Source organism: Poecile atricapillus, chromosome Z, assembly GCF_030490865.1.
Source record: "Poecile atricapillus isolate bPoeAtr1 chromosome Z, bPoeAtr1.hap1, whole genome shotgun sequence".
Taxonomy (NCBI): Eukaryota; Metazoa; Chordata; class Aves; order Passeriformes; family Paridae; genus Poecile; species Poecile atricapillus.
In genome coordinates, this window is record NC_081289.1 from 62,066,753 (window position 1) to 62,087,772 (window position 21,020).

At 38.3% G+C, this 21,020-nt stretch overlaps 1 protein-coding gene across 1 annotated transcript in view; it reads left to right on the forward strand.

Annotated features, from left to right (window-relative positions):
- LOC131572734 (protein shisa-like-1) overlaps nucleotides 1-21,020 on the forward strand; it is an 80,016-nt gene that overhangs the window by 35,913 nt on the left and 23,083 nt on the right. Inside the window, exons 2-4 of the mRNA XM_058826041.1 lie at nucleotides 6,229-6,327; nucleotides 12,261-12,474; nucleotides 19,162-19,461. Of these exons, the coding sequence (XP_058682024.1) occupies nucleotides 6,258-6,327; nucleotides 12,261-12,474; nucleotides 19,162-19,461 (584 nt within the window). The 5' untranslated portion in view covers nucleotides 6,229-6,257. The remainder of the gene's footprint in view (nucleotides 1-6,228; nucleotides 6,328-12,260; nucleotides 12,475-19,161; nucleotides 19,462-21,020) is intronic.

Genomic DNA, 21,020 nt, shown 5'->3' on the forward strand with positions numbered 1-21,020 from the left:
GAATCTTTCTTAATGACAAGTGAGAAAGTTGCCACCAACTTGTAGCTGAAGTTAGTTGTCAGTGGCAGTAAATTATCACAACTGCAGCTGTTATTTTTACAAAGCTGACTGTCTCCACAAAGTAATTTTCCCCAAAAATGAGGTCTAATGTATACAGTGTAAGGCCAGTTGAAGGACAGACAACAGTCTAAAATTTTCTGACCTTTGTCAGCAATAAATCTAGGAAATTAAACATTTATTCTACCAAGTGCAAGTATGTAATGAATCACTTATTTACGCTACAGCTACATTATGGTATTATCCGTAATATTTCTAGATGTGCTACGGAGACAGTTTAGAATTTGGCTGTAAATAGTTTGTGCTTTGTTGTGGAATTTTCTCATCAGTTACATTTTGTGATTATAAGGTCTGAATGCACCACTGACTCTAAAATTAAATCTTTTGTGATAAAGGGACCCATTAATTCTGTATCAGACTCTGCTGTGCATTGTGCTTAGGGTGGAAATTGCTAAAACCCATTTCCAACTTGGATGTTTACGATGTGTCTCCCAGGATGTGGCTGTGGGGCCGTTCCCAACGACCAACAAAATGTGTTGGTGAAAAAGGGAAGGGGTAAAAGAAAGGCAAAAGGAGAGGGATGAGTGGCTTTGACAGCTGACACTTATGGCATGTGCAGGTTTCTTGGCCCCATCCTGTTAATAACAACTTGAAGTTCACAAGATGGGCTTCAGGCTGTACTTCAGAGCTTTATTTTTTAGGATTCATGCATATAACTCTTTGGAGAACAGCTCTGGAAAATAATAAACACTGTAGGGTGAAATAAAACAAAGCAGTTTATATTTTCAATTAAAAAAAATCATAAATAAGGGGGAAGAATTTTGTGACCTAGGTATGTAATATGCATTTCCTCACCTCTAGCAGTACTAAAGCTCTTGACTGCAAAGCCTTTATCTGCAGCTGGGTTGAGATTCACTTGTGCTTAACTTCCAGCATATGTGTAATGAGATGTTTTTAGGGAAAAGGCACTGAATAATGTCAGTGCTGCATAATCCAGAAGGTTCCTACCAGCAGCTCATTTTCATAGGTTTTTTCCAAGTAAGACAACTATCAATTGAAACCTAGTATCTGTTTTTCATAAATATTTTGTTGAGGTTGTTGCAGTGCAAAACGACATGTTTTCTTAGTAATCAGGTTTTCTTTCAGGCCAGTTATATTGCTTCCTTTAAGCCTGTAATTTTATTGTAATGCCATTCATGAGCACATACTGGATGCATTTTTAAGCCCCCTTTAAAATGAGAAGTGAACAGAGCTGGACTAGAAGTTAGGTTTGGATCACAGCCTTTTCCATCTAATTTTAAACAGCTTTCTCAACCACTGTCATGCTCTGGTTACGTTACTCATCCCCTTGCTGTTGCCACAGTGCACCAGCATTGTCTCTCTGTAGCCCTGATGATTTTTCACCCGTGTAGTTTTGTCTGTGGTAGATGTGCCTCTTTGTTTAATAGGGGTTTACCTGTGTGTCCTTTGAATAGCTGAGAATTAGCAGATGCTCCGTGGCTCTTTGCACTTTGGTAATGCTGTGTTTTTATTTCTCTTGGAAGAACTGGTAGCTATTGGGATGTTTATTGGGACACTAATAAACAGGGCACTAAGGAAATACCACTGAAGATAAAATGATGCTGAAATTACTTGCACAACCTTGCTACAAAGGATAGAGGCAGATAATAGAGGGGTCATAGAATGTGTAATCTTTCCTTAAAAAACATCCTTGTTACAAGAGTTATAAGCTGTTAGCCTAAGAAAAGGCTGAGTGAAGATATGACAGCACTTCTTGTATGTATTAATTAAAAGATTGATGCAAAGAGGTGTAACTAGTGTGTCTGTAGGTAAATCATTCTCCAGCTCCACTGCTGATAGAGAGGGCTTCCAACAAAGCAAAGGAGCTGCAAGTTGGGCATAGGGAAACCTTTCTAGGTTTCCACTCTAGGGAATTGCCTGAGAAGGTTAGAAAGGCATTGGTGGTGGGAATCCTGTGAACTTCAGCGAAGAATGGTTTAGATGTTCTTAATCCTGTGGCAGACAAAAGGAATTAAGTTATCTCCTGAATTGCCCTATTTTCTGTTCTAGGCAGAAACTTGTGAGGCAGTGCTGATGTGTTTAATAAATTCTCTTGCTCTAGCTTCTTTTAGTTCTTCATACTAACCAAAAAATGCAAAATGTGCATTGTTTTTCAGACATCTCTTCTAAGCATAACTTCTCTTTTCCTTTAAAGTCAGGGGAAAATAATTCCTTCATCAGAATCTTCCCTCATGAAATGGTTGTTTCTCTTGGCAGCTTTTCTTTACAGTGATTCACTGATTCCCTTCAAGACAGCTAGATAAAACCATGGGGATAACCAGAGCAGTGTAGGTAAGGAACACAGTGAGAGCTAAAATGTCACAGAAAAGTAAAATCTGGCATAATGAGTTCATACATTCCTATGGTCCCCTTGATCATAACATTACAGCACCTTTCCTTTGAGCATTGCTCTCTTTGGATTGTGCATGGCTGCGTCTTCTGCAAGGGAAAACAACATTCTGCACAGGATCCTTATTCATGAGAAGATAGCAAAAATCAGGAGTGAGGACCATATCTTCTATTCCAGATTAGACATAGTTTAATTCCAGCCTACAACTAAGTAGTCATGGCATAGCCATGCAGCTGCTTGTATAATAATAACGATAATAATAATAATGAGAGGGGAATAAGGACAAGATGTGGAAAAGTGATGAAAAAAAAGCCTTTAAAAATGTGATTCCTCAGCCATTTCTTTACTCTGCTTTCTGGGGTAGCTGCAGAGATACTTGAGATTGCCAGCAGAGGGGAGGAGGTGTACAAATTAAAGGAGGAGTAAAAGGACAGGCATCATCCTTACCTCCACAATGACCACAAATAAGCTTAGAACGGTGCATTAAAAATGAAAACTGGTGTGTTAGGCCACGCTTCTAATTGCTGGTTTTCTGGACTAGAAGGAAAGCATAATCACACAGCCTCCAGGCCCTCAAATTCTACTCAAAAAATAAAAAAAGAGACTACAACTAAATCTTCTTTTCCTCTGTCCTTCAGGATGTAGTGCTCTTGTTTTAAAATGCCATCAGTCTTTAACTAATAACAATAATAAATGCCAATTTATTTATCTAGATCATTGCTAATGACCATGTTTCTGCCCTCCTTATTCTGTGGCTGTGGAAATACTGTGTATGATTAGGCTGTTCCTTGTGGCATAACACCTATGTTGCCATGCTTATCTCCTCCAGTGGCTGGTTGGGCTCTAATAGCTCAGATATGTCACCATGGTACTGCGTGAAATATGACGGCTTTAGCCAGACAGTAGCATGTATAAAACTCAAAATAGTCAAGGAGTTATTTTTATTAATAGTCAAGGAACAGTAATTTGTATTTCTGACCTACGAAAAATAGTCTTACTCTGTGTAATTATCACTAAAGCAATAAAATTATTGTTTATTAAGTTATAAAATTGGCGCATTTCCCTACTGTTACAAATATATACCTCGATGCATGTGTGTATTCATTTACACAGATTCTGTCACTCTGCTGGTTCTTGGTGTGCAGCTCTCACTGTCTAGTCCCCCACTCTGATCCTCCCAGCTGACACTCAGTGAAATACAAGCAATGCATGATTTGGATTAAACTACCAATTTCTTTGTTGCCCATTCTGTTGGATATAATTGAATACATTTTCCCTCCCTGAAAAGATTTCCCTCCCTTCTAGATTTGTACCTACAGTGCTGCTTAAGAAATTAGCTGTGAGGCTGTACTCAGTTAATAACAGGATTGTACTTTCCAAGACATGTACCTGATTTCCAGACTGAGTTATCCTTCCACAGCTGATAGGAAGTTTTTTTTCATCGTTCTCACTGCCTGCTCAAATTTTGTGCTACTAAAGTGAAATATTTTACATTGGTCAGTGGCCCTGAGAGAAATAAAATTAACTTTGCCACAAGCCCATAGTGACCACATTAATTATATTTATCTCCTTAACTATTTATTAATTGGAAGGCATATTAACCATGCCATTAATTTTGTCTGGATTGACATCACACAAGCTTATGATTACCTGGATTATCTCATTTACTTCTACATTTCTTCAGGTCCTCTGAAAGTTGCCAATTTCCAACAAATGGAAAACATGATATGTCACCCCAGTGAGCTCTGCTGAAACAACTAGGTACAAATTACACAGAATTGCAAATATCAAATTACAAACCTTAGTATCAATTCATTAATGTCATCCTGAATTATTCTTGGTATGGAAATATTTAATAGTCTCAGCTATACTAAACATCTTTGTCGTCCCATATACACAACGGGAGTGCTTATTGATCTCCTTTTAATTTACTGTTACGAAGGCCAAGATTTCCCTCAGTAATGAATCACTACCAGAATTCCTGCAGCTTTGGTTTACTCAGGAAAATATCAAATTCCTTATATTCCCAATATTGGCAGTATCTTGTTATTTGTAGCTGGTTTTCATTATTAAATGCCTACATTCTCAGCCTCTGGTTTATATAATTATTATTCTTTTTTTTAAAAAAAAAATTACAATTCCAACTTTAAGTCTGCTTAATTTTATAATTAATATGATATTCCTTCTGAAAAAAGGAGGCAGTTTTTTAAACCGTATTAATGACAAATATTCTTACTTAGAATTCTTTGTTTCTTGCACTATTATTTTCTTGTTACAGTGTTATAGTTTCATATTGTTTTCCTCAGGAGGAACTGGCTTATTTTAAAGCTAGAAACACAGTGGTTTGGGTGTTAATCATGCTTGTAGCAAATTGTGTACAATGTTATGTTTTCTTGTACAAAAGTTACACTGATTTTTAGGTCTTTATGTGCTAAGGTAGTTCTTGGTGAATCTGCTTGTGCCACACACAGCATTTTGTGTTAGTGAGGAATCTGTTGCCTCCCAACACTTTGTAGGTATCACTGTGTCTCCCCTCCAGTGCCCACGTCTGTTACTCAGGATTCACTTACGGTGTGTTCATTTTCACCCACTCCCCCTTTTGTTACGTGCAGGTGCGATTGTTTGGGGATTTTCATTTGATTCAGTAGGTTGTAGGAAACACCAACTAGTAAACCATGTAGTATTTATAGGATACAGTGTTTATTTCATAAGCATTTGGCAAAAGGTGTTTCTTGAGGTGTCGGGAGCAGTGTAGTTTTTACAGAAATTGCAAATTCCCTTTCTTTTTTTTTTCCACAAGCTGCTCCATTGTAAACATCTTAGAGCAATTTTAGCAGTGAAGGAGTTATATTCATCACACCAGCTTGCTGCAGCACTCCCAAGGCCATCCTGTCTGTGCCCTAAGTGCTCACAGTGTTTGTGTGCAAAGGCAGAAATCACCTCTTGTGCCCCTGCTGTCAGTGTGACTTCAGGATGCTGGAAACCTCCAAGACCTAGAGTTAGTTGGATTTATCAGTGATGGCAGCACTGGGTTCCACCTGGTCCTGCTCACCTTGCTGGTGACACCTGGGACAGTCCCTGCTGCAGCTGCTGAATGTGCAGCTGCTGCTGTTGAACGGAGGGGAAGAGAAGAGCTGTTTGACTCACCCTGCCTGGGAGACACCAAGCAGAGCCTTTGTAGGAGGGCTGGCAGTCACATCGAACCACATCACTTCTCACTCCCTGTCCTTCAAGCAAATAAAAATCCCATGGAAGGCTCGGATGCTAATGAAAAGACTTTTTTTGAAGTGTTTCTAACCATCTCAGTTACTTGACCCACTTTCTGAGCGACTGCACCCTCTAATGGGATAAAACAGATTGACTTTCAAAGCAGCCAGTTTGTTTTTCTGTTGTTAATTCTTTTCTAGCCCTTACACATATAATACAATAACCTGTTTTTGTAACAGTAAGACAAACAGTTATGCTGGATGTAGATTACAGGGGACATATGAATGTTCAGTAAAGACTTTATATAAATCATCTCTACTATGGTTAATGAAAAGTACATAAACTGCTGTGTATATCCATGGTGAAATGAGAAAGTAACTTTAACTGTGGAAAGGAGAATTTATTTCACTTTTAAGGGCAGAAAAAAATCTGATTTCTTCCCCTACTCTGCGAAGCCATCTCATTTTACCAAAGCTTTGTGGGGAAGTGAACATTTGAACAATGAAAGGAGATTAAATATACATTTAATCATGATGTTGCATCTTGTCCAACAGGTAATTCTCTAATGGACCAATGAAAGCCAATGATGACAAGTTGTGGTCAACAGTCCTTGAATGTGCTGATGGTTCTGCTCTCATTACTCTTGTCAGCAGGTAACTTTTATAATTTATTTTTTACTGATGTGTGCCACAGCAAAAAAATAATTGCAATTTAATACTGGGTTCCCACAAAATAAACAAGACCAAATGATTGTTAATTTCATAATAAGTAAGTCATAGAATCATAGAATGGTGAGGGCTGGAAGGCACCTTCAAGATCATCTAGTTCCAATATAAATGAAGCCTCTTTGTATTTAAGAACTGGAAACTGGAATTTGAAATGGAACTGAAAATTCACTTTTAGAACAAAGCAGACTGGAAAGTTGGAAGAGTAGTGTTATTTCTTTGGATATGCTATTTTTTCAGCTCACCTTAAAGAACGGAATAATTTCTATACCATCAGAAAACACATCCAATTTGCTAAACAGCCATCCACTGGAGGCAGATCAAGTCAGATTCCAGTTGTGTTTTTCTGTGCGCACACCAGAGAATGTAAAGGATTGAACTTGGAATCTGTGTCATTTTCCTGAATCTAAAGAATTGACTGGACCAGAGTTGTTTCTCCTGATGCTTGGTAGTTCTGCTCTAGATGTTTGCTATTAGCACACAGAAAGGGTTTGTGTGGAAATGTGCTAGTTGTTTGAGAATTAGTTGAGTGCTGTTTATTAGTTGTATTTGTTCATCAGAAGTCATTTATGGCATTAGGGCTTTTTGTAATCATGAGTGAATATTTAAAATAAAATTTTGAAAGGTTCTCAGTCCAAACAGATTTGGTCTTACAGCTTTTTAGTTCAGTATCTTTTATCCTTCATTCTTGAGGCAATTTTTAGTAGAAAAAGATTTTTTTTTTTTCAATCACTGCTCCTTATTCTCTTGTACATCACATCCCCAACCACTGGAGTTAAAGCTTTACCAGGCACCATGTTTCTTAAAGTATCCTTGTGCTTCAGTTAAAATTGTTACTACTGAGTCTGTGTCTTTAATACTCTTAAAATATTAATATTCATATTCTCATCAGTCAGTTCCAGCATGTGTTTTGTTGCACAGAGTCTCATTGCTTGTTTGCAATGTTGCAGTTGATTCTTGCTAATGATGGTTCATTACTTAGCTCTGACACAGCCCTTTTGCTAACCATGTTATAATATTATCAATTAAAGCACTCCTCTGCTCGTGTTAAATCATTGCTTTCCTTTAGAGCCCTTCCCCTGAAATCCCATGTATGGCACTGCATTCCTAATTATGGAACTGTCCTCCTCTGATGAACTGGGATCAGGCACAGGGGCTGGAGCTGCTTCTTTGTCTTCCTCCAGGCTAAAGAAATTTCAAAAATCTACCTCTCTGCTGTAGCAATGAACTTGGTTATCAAGCGGTCTTCAATGAAGTGATCAAACGGAGATCCAACATCACAAAACTGTTCCAGCTGCTCCAGTCTCTTCTGTCGATTTTAAAGTTTTTTATACCTTTGCCACTCTTTATGGGAGACTTCTACTAGAGCTGTCCTGAGATCCAACTCCTCCAACCCATTTCCTCAAGATGATAAATACCTGTGTTGGAGTTGAGTGGGACACTGTGATTGCACTGTGTATGCAAATAGCTGTACTCAGCAACTGGAGCACACCCTCAAACCCCTATCCCCTCAAACCCAGTCATATTTTTTTTTATTTTTTTCCTCTCTTAGAAATACTGTCTGTGAAGTGCAATGCTTTTATTACAAACCAATTACACACAGCTTTTACTTCTTATATAATTTATCGATTATCCTTGATAACTATTGGTTTTGTAAATGTGTTTATAATTTTGTTGTTTCTTGGCTTTTGGTGTTTTCTTATCTGATGTCCTCTATTAGCATGTAGAGTCCAGGCTTAAGGCATCACAAATCTTTTATGCCAGCCAAACTTGCTCCCTTCTTGTTGAATTTTGCCACAGTCATCTGTAGGAAGGCATTTAGGTCATTAGGTGACTCACAACAGTCCAAAACAGGTAAGTTTCCATAAAGAAAAACTATTGGCTTTATGCAGTGAATGATGGGAGGGAGGGGGAAGGATGCTACTCTCACTGGAATGATATGAACCTCATTTTTAACCTGAGCTGAAATGAAAATCTAATGGCAAGGCTCCCTTTGAGTGACCTAGATATACAGGCTTCCATCTGTAAGATCTTGCTTAACTTCCAAGTCTTTGGTATACTAAGATTAACAATCTTAGTAGTCAATTTCTGGGTTGAGAATACTGAAACTTGAGGTATTTTATTTCAGTGCTAGTTACTATTGTGATGATTTATTTCATCACAGTGACGTTTTAGCTTACTGGTTTTTCTGGGCTCACAAGGAATGCGTAATAATGGGAGGAGCACCATGCAGTCATGCTGGAAGAATGACTTTCTGACCACTAACTCTTAGATTGGCTTTGCAAATGTTGATGCTTACTCATTTAAAGGATTGAAACACATTTGTAAAATCAGTGCTGACAGCAAAGTTTATATTAACAAGCAAAAATTGTCAGATTATTTGCACATTACAGCATTTTTTCTTTGAAGTAGGAAATAAACATCCACACAGCAAGTTAACATGTGGTAAAATGTATACATATGAATATTTCTGTGGTTCCATATGGAAAGCTTAATAAACACCAGCCATTCAGAGAGTCTTGGGGCTTTAAAGATTTTGTATCTAAATTAAAAATATACATTAGGTGGATCTCTAGCTGTGACCAGATAGAGAAGTAACAGTTTGATGTTTGCTGGCTGTGTAGTTTTTAAGGTAAAGTAGGTAATACTTTTTTGTGATGAAGAAGCATGACAGACTATTCTCTTGAAGTCAGTTGGAACAGAGAGAGGATCACCTGCATCAACTGTTCAATAACTGTTTTCAAAAACAGCGTGAGAATTTGCACTTGCAGCTCCACTTCAGACACAGCTACACCTTTGTAACAGACAAGGCCTTTACAGGTACAATACTTTTATCTAAAGTATTTCTATAGAAATAAGGTCCTTTAAACCTGGGGATTTAAGCAAAGTTATTTTCACAAAAAAAAAGATACTTGGAAGAAAATAACTCCTACTTTGTTTATTGGCTCTCTGATCCACAGCGAAGCAAAGACAGCAACTAAAATGACACAGATTACAATAAATGGAGAAGGTGTGATAGGTCTGTCTGGGATGGGGTCAAGGCTGTGTTTTAGGTGGGTGAGCAAAGTAGTGCTGATGTCACAGCACTGTTGTGGCTGGTGACAGGCTGGCACTACTGACTCACACTGGCCAAGGTGGTTTCCATACCATGGGATGGATGCTCAACAGTAAAAGTGGGGTGAGAATTTATCGAAAAATTGCTCAGGGACTGTCTGGACATCAGTCTGCTGGTAGTGAGTGATTGCTTCAGCATCACTTGGGCTTTATTTTTTGTTGTTGGTGTTGTGGGTTTTTTTCTTATTTTCTTATTTATTCTTCGGTGTTTATTTTAACCCATGAATTTTCTCTTTGCCCTTCTGATTCCCTGGCCCATCCCACTGGGAGAGGGAAGGGAGCAAGCAGCTGTGTGGTGTTCAGCTGCCCAGCAGGGGTAACCCACCACACACTGACTGCCAAGTTCAGAATGGGATTCAGTCATCACATCGTGCATTTATTTAATCACCCACACATTTTGCTATTTAAGGATTTGCTTAGAACTGTTTTATTGCAGATGTTCATCCTCCTAGGACCTGAGGTTATCTTAATTCTCCCTTCCTTCTGTAATCATTTTTTTCTCAGTTTTCATTCTCAGAGAACTTTGAGGATTATTTTAATTTTAAAATGTGCAAAGGAGCTATGTAGGGATCAGGGAACACTTCCGCTTGTGCAGTTAAACAAAACACTTGGCAGTGACAAGCAGGCTTAACCTGAGTGGTAGTGACAGGACCAGAGGCCATTGGCACAAACTACAACCTAGAAGGCTCCTTCCAAATGTCAAGAGGAGGTTTTTCACTGTGAGGGGGACTGAGCACTACCACAGGTTGCTTGTGGAGGATATGGAGTCTCCATCCTTGGAGATACTCAAAAGCCATTTGGACATGGTTCTGGGAAACAGGTGGCCCTCTCCAAGCAGAGGATTTGCATGAGATGGCCTCCAGAGGTCCCTTCCAGCTGCAAACATTGAGGTTTTTGACATCATAAGCTGTCCTGACACACTTTTATTATTGCTGTGTTAATTAGGAAGGGATGCAGCAAATTACTTGTTCAAACAAACTCATTCCATACTGTGTGGATTTTGTGACAGAATTTGAACATGCAGATTTGTTACAAGAGTTGCAGAGTGTGTTGAACACCTAAGTCTAAAGGAAGTTTCTTTACTGATGATAGTATCCTCACATTTAGAACACGTGTTTTTTCCCCAGGTAGGGCAAGAACAGGTAGGTAATTCGTTATCTCAATATCTGTGTTCCTTTAGAAATGGCTTTCTTCCAGCACTTTTAGTTCTTGACTGAATTAATCTACAAAAATTATTTCTTCTTTCGTGCCACTAATGATGCCAGGTATATTTATGTGCACACATAAATATTTAGAGTGAGCTTTCTTGACTCAGGCTGCAGAACAAGATAACCTTATTGTCAGTGTAGTACTCTGTTTTTTGTTCTTGGCTCCCGTTCTCTACACACAAATGAAGTGATCTCCACTGTCACAATCCTTAAATTTTGTTTTGAAATGAATGTATTTATAAAATTGACAAAAAAAAGTGTTAGGAATAGGCTTTTTTTTCTTTTTTTTTTTTTTTTTAAGTAAGGTAGAAAAAAAAGATGATTAGACAGAAAAGGTGCACCAATGCAATTGCACATCAACAGGTGCTCTGTGCAGAGTGGTACAGTGCAGTTCAGCTAAATCCATGCAAGTCATTATGTGTAAACTCTTGTAGTGGTAAACTGACAGAAAATTTAGGCACTAAATTACAAGCGTTAATTCTGTCAGTCCAAAGTGAATGTATCATTTATTAATTGGTGTAACCTTATGAACAGCAGCTGCCCACAGCATTGCTGAGCCTCAGTTCTCCAAAGGAAAAGCATTTCACTGCTAAAAGGATTCACACTCGGCTTCCACATTTCACTTTCCTCACAGCTTAAGCCCTTTGGGGTGTCTGTGGGGTACATGTACTCTTAAATGATGCTGTAAGGCCTACTGTAACACAAATTGTGAGTGTGGAACCAAATACTGACTCCTAAAAGTCTTTCAGGAAGCTGCATATGGTTGCTTACGACCATTTTGGAAGGGGCCTCTCTCCTGCCCCTCTGCACAATTAAAAAGCTTAGGGAAACTAAGATGATGAAAGGGTATCTATGGAAAGCTGCTTTTTTCCCCCAGTAAAAGTGATGGTGTAACACATGACTGTGAAAAAGAAAAATGTTCTCAGAGCTGTAATAAACACTTTCCTTGAGAACTTGTTAAAGAAGAAATGTAAGAACTCCCAGGAGCACCTGTATTTTATTAGTTCTGTCTATTTGCAAGTCCACAGTTGTTCAGATTTGTTATACTGTTTGTAATGACTGTTTGTAATGATAGAGTATTCCTTATCAAAGATTGATCTTTAGAGAAGAAAAGAAATCAGGAACAGTAAACCAAGTATAATCAAATTTTTATTGCAGTTTCTACATACATGTTTTGTTTTTATTAAATTGTCCCAGGAGAATCAAACATGAACATTGTTGTGTGTTGTGGATATCCCTACATTTAGAACAGGGGAAATGTATGAAAACATTTCCCTAAATACTTTTGTGACTCTTAAGGTGGACGGCATTTCTTCCCTTCCCTTAAAACAAACAACAGTAATCAGAAACACAGAAGCACCAGTCTGAACATTCTTACCTTTAAGTACTAAATTGAAAAAAAACTAAAACACTGAAAGTGCTGAACTACTCATGTTTTTCAGAAATCAACCAGCAATTGTGTAGTCTTGAAAAATGAGAGTTGATAACATACAGGTGACAGAAATGACTGACAAAGCCAATGTTGTTTTTGTTTTCCAGTGTTGTCTGCACATTTTCGGGTCTGCGAGCCATACACGGACTACAAAGGTCGCTACCACTTTGGTTTTCACTGCCCCCGTCTTTCTGACAATAAATCTTACATCTTTTGCTGTCACCATAACAACACAGTGTTTAAATATTGCTGCAATGAGACAGAATTTCAGACTGTTATGCAGATGAACTTAACAGGGAATGCAGATGGATATATGCATAAGTAAGTAAATGAATTTTAAAGTACTCTTCATCAAACTGTTCCTGGTCTGATAGCAGAGTCTGAGGTGCACTTAATGATGGAAGCAATTAGAATAATTGCATATAAATACAGACAATCATTACTAAAATGTTTTTTGTTGTTGCAGAGCTCCTAAAAGAAAGAATATTTCAGTTTTGCTTTCTTTGCTTTGACATGTGCTGTAAACATTTCAAGGAGAGTAAAAGTTTCATATAAAAGTTAGAAAAGTCATTTCCCTGACCCTCATTTGATCCAAACGATCCAAACTACGTTTAAATGTGCATCAGTAAAAATAAACCCCCAAGCTGTTCGTAGGTGAGAGAGGGAGTGAGCTGACATTTTCTGTATCAACGCAAATGGTCTGTTTGGAACCCCTAATGTTTTTGAATCTTAATCTCTTGTAACAAATCACTAGCCTTGGGGAACAGAATGTATTTACTTTTATACCAACATTGTGTGGTCTCTTTGCCTGTTACCTGGGATACTTCCATGTTCTGCTGAGGGCTGTCCCCCAAAATAAATGTCAGTAAGTTTTTTATTTATGAAGAAGTAGGAAGTAGCAAGTAGATCTTTGTTACTGAATACCTATTTACAGGAACAAAATCTTCCCTTGTGGTCAGTTTCCTATTTAGTACTGACATTCTGGCCACACTAATCTGCTGTGATATCCCTTGGTGTAATCCCCAAGATCAAATTCTGATCAGTCTGCTTTCCTTGCCATTTTATCCTGGTATTCAGCCCCTCCAGGACAACGAAGGGGAAGATTAAAGACAGGTTGAATCACAATGTATGGATTTCTGTTTAGAGCAGGATTTTGGTGTTTTCTGTGGTGCCAGTCAATTGGTGTCTTGTATTCATCCCTATGGGAGCAGGAGCAGGGCTGTTAGGAAATGATGGTGCTGGAATACTGATGCTGGCCGCTCTAACTCACTGTGTACAGCTGTGCTCAGCTCATGGAATCAGCAAAGCACTGCCTTCCTTAACAACCACTCCTCACACAGGACCTCACACAGACCTGCCCAGGGAAATTTCAGTCTTGCATATATGTAGAAGTTGCATTCTCGAAATTCACTGGTTGTTAAAGTATCAATCACCTTCGAAGACAGACAAAAACATACTCTACCCATATAAGGTATCTTTAAATCAATGTGGATTCTATACTGTGGTGTTACTTTATGTGCAGTTACGTCTTTCAGGAGGAATTTCCTTGCCTTGGCTTTGTAGTGCATCTGGGATCATGGGAAAAGATCACACAGAACACAGATCACTACAGAAGATACTGTAGTACCAAGCCCATTAAAGACCATCCTTTTTCTCACCTTTTGTGTAGCCCAGACAATCCAGCAACTTTCACCTGGGGTTCCCCAAATCTGGCAACATAAATAGTTACAGGTAACCTGGAGTTGATAGTAGAGTGTATAGCCCTAGTGGTCCCACACAATGTGTGCTCTACACGTGCTAAAAATTCAGGGTGTGCTGCCCCTTTGTGTACTGGGGTGGCCCTACTCCCTCAGCAGTCCTGGATGTCAGAGATCCTCACAGGACTCCCAGAACAGAAGGGCTCTGCAGGTAGTCACAGACAAAGCCAGAATCTGCTGCACACATGGAGTGATAAAATGAGCCTCAGGAAGGGCTTGTGAGGATGTTGCACCCCCACTTTTCCAGGTCTTTGTCCTGCACATAGCAAATTTGTTTATTTCTTGCCCTGCTGTTCTGTAAACCCTGCACCAGCCCTACCATCCTGTCTCACAGAGGTCGGGATGTTACCATCAAAGGCAGTTCAGACAAACACAAAGCCAATGCTTCAGGCTTTTCCCAGTGTCTCAGCAGCTACTCTGTCTAGTCATGGCCAGAGCTTATTCAGGTAAGGCTCTTCTGCCCTTCCTTTCACAAGCAACCAATGTAGAGGGCAACCAGCCCCTTTCCAAGGCAGAAGAACAGGTCCAGGCTGATTGCAAAAGATGCCCCAGGACAACAGAGCATTTCTCTGCCTCCAGCATTGTATGCCCGCTCACATCTGCACATGTGCACACACCCCCAGAGAAATAAACCCAGGGGTCTTCATATCACTGGACTGTTGTGTGTGTGAGCAGTTTGGAAAAAAAAAGGAGTTTGGTATTCTATGAAGTGCAGCATTTATTTTGATAAAAATATTTAGAGCAAAAGTTATTACATTAGTTTTCATGTTGAGCTATATTTTAAAAGTCACCTTATTCAATTGTGATGGAGAAAGAGGTCCCTGTGTAGTTTTTGTTTGTAGGATTTGTGGTTAGGAACCAGCTGCAGACCATTTACTATCCAGTCCAGGATTTCCTAGGGACATCAGCTGTGTGTGAACTTTTGCAAAGGTGTGTGACATATGTACGTATGTGACATACTGGATACAGTAAAAAGCCTCTGGAGGTGTATCATAGAGAAGTGCAGGAATAGAACCTTGTTCCTCAAACATCACTTCTGATAAATCTGACAGGACCAGGAAAGTGAGCTGAATTACTGCTTCCTACGTAAAACTACACCCATGGAATGAGACAGGAGACAGATCTCCTCACCCTGAGCTCAGTGACATTGGTAGAAGAATTCCTGGTATTTTTGGAAGGAGCAGAAAGAAGTGAACCCTACGTGCCTACATTAAAAACATTGTGAAAACTTCTTTCTTATTGCTCTGACTTTATTTATCATTCATGATAATTTGGATTCTAATGCATCCAGGCTTCAGTTTACAGTGACAGTCAGCTCTTTGTTTAGATCTAATTTCACACACCACTGAAAAGAAGTCTGATGAAACCTATTGTACTGTGGCAGAGGAGAATAATTTAAGATATGGGAATAGCAATGAACTGAAAAAAATGGATTATAGTTTTCAGGGAAGAGTGATTCAATATTATTGCTTGGTTTATTTCAGTATTATTATTTGGTTTATTTTTCCCCTTAGCCATTCTTGTGATCACCAAAACAAAGTTATTTTTTTTTATAATACAGTTGAGGGAAAAAGTTAATTAAGTGACTTGTGACTACTTTGATACAGTGCAGCTCCAAAGGCACATTTGTCTTCACCAGTCCCACAATGCAACTATGGTCATATTTATTTACATTTTTCCATTACTGTAGCACAATATTTATATGTTTTTATAAGAGAAAAATATGGGAGTATTATATCTTTGCAACCATGCAGATTAATCAGTCTCAAATATTTTTGAATGTGAATAATTCATTTAGTATTAAATATAGATACAGAAATGCTGACTAACAGACAGGAAAAGCTCTGTAATCCGAAGTATTTTCCCTTAGAACCATCTAAGAAATTGTTTAACTATTCATAAAAATAGTATCCACTTGAGTCTAATTTGTCTAGTTTTCATAGTCAAGTTTTCTGTTGTGCATATTTTGGTGGATTATCAGTAGTACTGCTGTGACAGGGTTTAGATTAAGGCTTATCCTTAATCTGATACTGGAGCAATGTTCTGGCAGCCTGTAGTGTATCCATGTTTTTCCTTATCTCCAAGTCCAGTTTGTCAGAGTGGAATGGCTTTTGAACACCTCATTCCAACACTGGCACCCAAAGCAATGTGGGAACAGAATAGCATCTTCTTTCTGCAGGTACTGAATGTCCCCTACAGAAATACTGTTTGCTTAAATAGCACTCAGAGAGTCATCTTCACAAGAAAGAAAAAAAAAAAAAAAAAAATCAATCTGACTACCAACTGTTGCAAAAGTATGTAATTTGGCAGGGAAGATCTCTCAGGTACAGTAGTAGGAGATTCCTTAGGAAAATTCACGATTGGACAAAGTCCTGGAGATAATTATAAAAGAAAAATAGTGGGGAAAAAATCCCATTTAAAGTGTAGATGGAAAAACTGCACTGGTTTCCTCAGTACCAAGGATTAAATCTTGCATACCCTAGGGACAACCCTTATTTTTACTACTGGAAGGAACAGCCCCTTTTAAGTAGAACCGGGGAAGGAACCATTTCTGTGACCATCTGCCCACATTTAAACTCTGCAACTGTAGAATTCAGCCCACAATTTTTTAGATTTGTTATTTCTTTTAAATCTGAATTTCCAAATGAGTTATTTTTTTATTCGTGGGCTGCACATAAAACCCAAGAAAATCTACTAAAAAGATATATGCTAGTCATAACCAGCTTGTTACCTGTCTCAAAGAGTGAATGAATGAGATGGATGCAACATGATACAGCGTGTAATTGAACAAGCCCAATAATTCAAAACTCAGCAAATTTGGCATCTGTTCACACTTTAGTTTTAGGAAAAAATTGAACTTCTGCCCAAAAGATCAGGAAAACCAGATTGCAAGAATAAACTTTGACAGTTAAATCATTCAGGTCAGTGAAATGAGAGTAAGTCCTAGAAGTTTTTGGATTCCAGGTTCTTTTCTGTGTTTCTGGCCTTACAGTTATTCTGTGTGAGTAGGATTGTTTATTTTCTAATGAGGACATCTTCTTGATTTGCAGGGTAATTTTAATTTTAAGTAGTAGCCATCAGGAAAAATTAACATTTTCTACCACCTTACTAGTTGGAGAAACAGAAGATAACAACGTATGGAATATCCTTCCGTGTACTAAACATACTACTTACTGTTTTTGCTTGTGATTTTTCACAAGGCCCTTTTGATAGTGCTGTTGTCCCATTGTCTGTTAATTAATATGAAGCAGCCTTTCATTTATTGTACTTGTGAAAATTAGATGTTTTTTAGGAGGAGCAGATGAATAATTTACATATTGGCATGATTGATAAAGTGCTGCTTTAAATTGAAACACTCAAAATAGCTCTGATTTTCACTAATCAAAATTTTCGTAGATGAAATTAAATACCTAAAATACAAACAAATTCTTTGAGTTAACTATAAGGAATGTTTTTGCCTCTCACATGGTTGCCAAAACAAATATGTTTTCTTAGTGTGGGTCAAATACAGCTCACCTGTATACAAAATGGATCCTGTTTGTATTAATGATGAGCAAGAATGGGATTTGTCCAAGTGCATCTCTTGCTGACTTCTCCAGCCTTTGCTTGCCTTTTATTTATATTAATGGAAAACAGAAGAATTCACCCCCAATGGAGCTAAAACTACTGTAAGAGTAGTTTTACAAGTACAAGAAAAGCACTGCTGAGAAGCCTGGATTAACCAGATCTTGTTCTACCTTCAAGGGCCTGAACTGCTGATTTTAGTGCATTACTAAGGCCTACCCTCTGTTATGTGAAGCTAGGCTTGCATATGTAAGTCTTTAGCAGAGGCAAAAACTGCACAATTAAGGGTTTTAAGAACATTAAATTTTGCCTACTTTCAATCCTCCTGGAAATTTTCTGATTTCTTTCTTTTTTAAAAATTTTAATTCTAGGCTTGTATAGTCCTGAAGTTCTACAGGGAGTGAGCCATTAACAGCTTGGACCTTCCTCTTGTTACTTAGTTATTTGAAATGGAACCTTATTTAATCTAAAGGCACTATAGCTGTGTAATGGAAAAATCATTCCTTGAAGGGACGAATCAGTCTCTTGAAGTGCTGACAGACAGTGACACAGAAAGTAAAATTCTGATTTCTTGTTGCAAATCCTGATTTTTTAAAAGTATAAAATGGAAGACTCATACAATAGTTTAAATAGAAATGAAAGTTCAAAGCAGAGACTTGAAATATTTTGATCCAGAAAGGCTGGGAGACATGTTTTTAAAATATCAAAATATCCTTCTGGCTTGCATGTATAATGTCTTCTCATCCTTTTTTTCTTCTTGTAGCGCTTCCATTTTGATTAATGCCATGATAAAATTTGATTTCCTCCAAGTTTCTCTGACTGGCTGTGAAAGGAGAGAGTGGTTGAGTGTGTGTTCAGTTTTGAGTTTAGCTCCATGCAGATGTGGGTTGCTCACCTATGACTTGGATATAATTTTTTTCTGAGACTGCCTTCCTAATGATATTTTTTTACTAACATCCCTCAGCTTCCTCTTGGTTTTACAGTCTCCAATACATCTACTGCCACATTAGCTCATGGGTCTAGATCAGCCTTTTTTTTTTTCTTTCTATCTAACAGTCTCATTTTTATACATTTCTTTCCATCTCAGTTCTGATCTCATCCTCCCCACTCACACAGTTTCCAATCCAAACTGCATTTACACCTGACAGTCATCTTTCTTTTAATAATACTTCATCTCCAGCAGGGCATTAGCACTTCTTCCCCTTTTTGATCTCCAAATTTTTGACCCCTCACACTTTTTCCTCCTGTTTTTTTCCCCTTTCTTTTATTATCTTAGTCATCTGTCACAGCTTTACAGCCCTTTGCACCATATAATTTCCATGTCCTTTATCTATCTTTATATACACATTACCTGTGAAGTGCATTGTCTAACATGATTTTGCCAATGTTCTTCCTTCCTAAAATTTATTGCCAGCCATATTAAGAGGTCAGTAGCAGCTGCTCTGGAAAGCCTATGCAGAGATGTGAAGGACAAAAATTTTAGTAAGAGTGGTGTCCTTAATTTATAAAATCATGCCTATAGCAGTATTCATATTGAAAGAAATAGCTCATTTTTAAAGAGACGTGCTTTGGAACAATATTTTGTTTCAGCCATCTACATATAATTAATGAAACAAACAACCTTGATGAAGTACACAGTGACCACTACTGATACCTTCCTTTGTCATCCCTTTTCTTCCTTTTACAGCAACTACAGTGCACTGTTAGGAGTGTGGATCTATGGCTTTTTTGTGGTGATCTTACTGATACTGGACCTTTTATATTACTCTTCAATGAACTATGATATTTGCAAATTCTACCTGGCCCGCTGGGGAATCCAGGGAAAGTGGATGACACAGGGACAGAGCCGATGGATTAACCCTGCTCAGGACCCAAGACAGACACAGCCTCAAACTCAGCCCCAGCCTCAAACATCGCAGACAGTACACACTTTAAAAGGAGATGCTTTAAGCCCACCCCTGGTATCTTTTCAGAGTACATCTGCCTGGTAAGTAAGCTAAGCCATACTGAGATACGTTATTTTGTTGTTTTGGAGTGTGAGCAATCACCTATATTTGGAAGTGCCCATGAATTCAGGCTGAACAGGACCATTTCTAGTACATAATTATTTACATAATGACCTGTCTTATCAAATTACTGCTTAGGAGTAATGTCTTACTCGGGAATATATTAAGTCATCTTTTAATCTTCTTCTTGGAGAAACAGGTGCTGCCATCTTTCAGTGCTGAACAATTTTACTACTGTGTCGTGCAAATAAACTACAAATCTGCATCAACCACTGTAAAAGTAGTTTGAATCTGGTCTCAAAGACTAATTGCTATGTGTACCTATGGCTCTGATTTTAAAAGACTGTATAAATCGCTACATTGGAATAGCTTCAACGTGAGATATCAAAAATCCTCTCTCTATTTGTGGCATGAGACACAGAAACAACATAAAAACCAGGTTAGTTTTTTATATGCACAGCCAAAAAAGCTTTGCTTGATCTCATTTGACAGAGTGACACAAGTAGGCTACCATAAGGTTAAATGCTATGAAACCAAGACAAAACCTCCAAAAAAACCCCTCTGACTAAAAGGGAGACAGATCTATGGAAGCAAGCAAAACTTGCAGTATAAATAGAAAAAAATCAAACACATGGGACAAAATTATGTCAAATCTTGTCATATTGGACTGGCTTTGCAAAGAAAATAAAAGCAAAGGGAGAGAGCGCAGTAAAACACTTTTCTGAAAAAGGTGTCAAGAAAGACAGGGACTTTTTTTCTTGGCAAGAAAGCATTAGGATTTGGAGGGCTGCAGAGAGACTACCGAGTCAGCAGTGTATTTTAGAGGAGTTCCAGAAGGCCGAGTGTTGAGTTTTTACAGAATAAAGTGATCTAAGAATGTGAAAAAAGATGACAGCAGCTCCTGGGCTGTGGAGCACATGAAGCCTCAGCACTGATGTCAGTCTGAAACCTTCAGGTATTCTTGCGGATTGGATGATAACAGTGATGGTCCTTGAATTTCATCATTTGCTCCTTAATCTTAAGTATAAATCTAGAGCAAATAGGGCTGAAGGTTTGTTGCAATAGGGAAATAAGTTAATTCAGTGATAGAGGAGGTTGCTTGGCACTGGAGCCAGTGTTGGATGTATCCAGTGCAGATAAGACTTAAGCACCATTCCAGCAGGGCTTGTTCAAACAGAAGAATCTGAGGCTGCTACTTGAGAGAGAATTCTTCCAGCTTTTTTGCACATTGATTTCCCAGTCTCCAGTTAAAATTGTCATGTATGTTAAGAACTATATTTGTAGTACAGTTATGGTATCCTGGCTTAATATGCATGTGTACGTGTACAAAAATGACTGCATCTCTAAATTTATATACTGCTTTAGTCTGCTCTAACATTATAATTTGAAACCATCCAATTTTCTTGAAGGCTTGATTTCTGGCCACCTCTTACAACTGACTCATGTTGTTCTGTTTCTTTGCTTTTCTGAAAGCATTAAGAGGACAACGTATGTTAGGATCAGGTGAGCACATCCCATATGCTCCTTGTCCTGTGTTGGC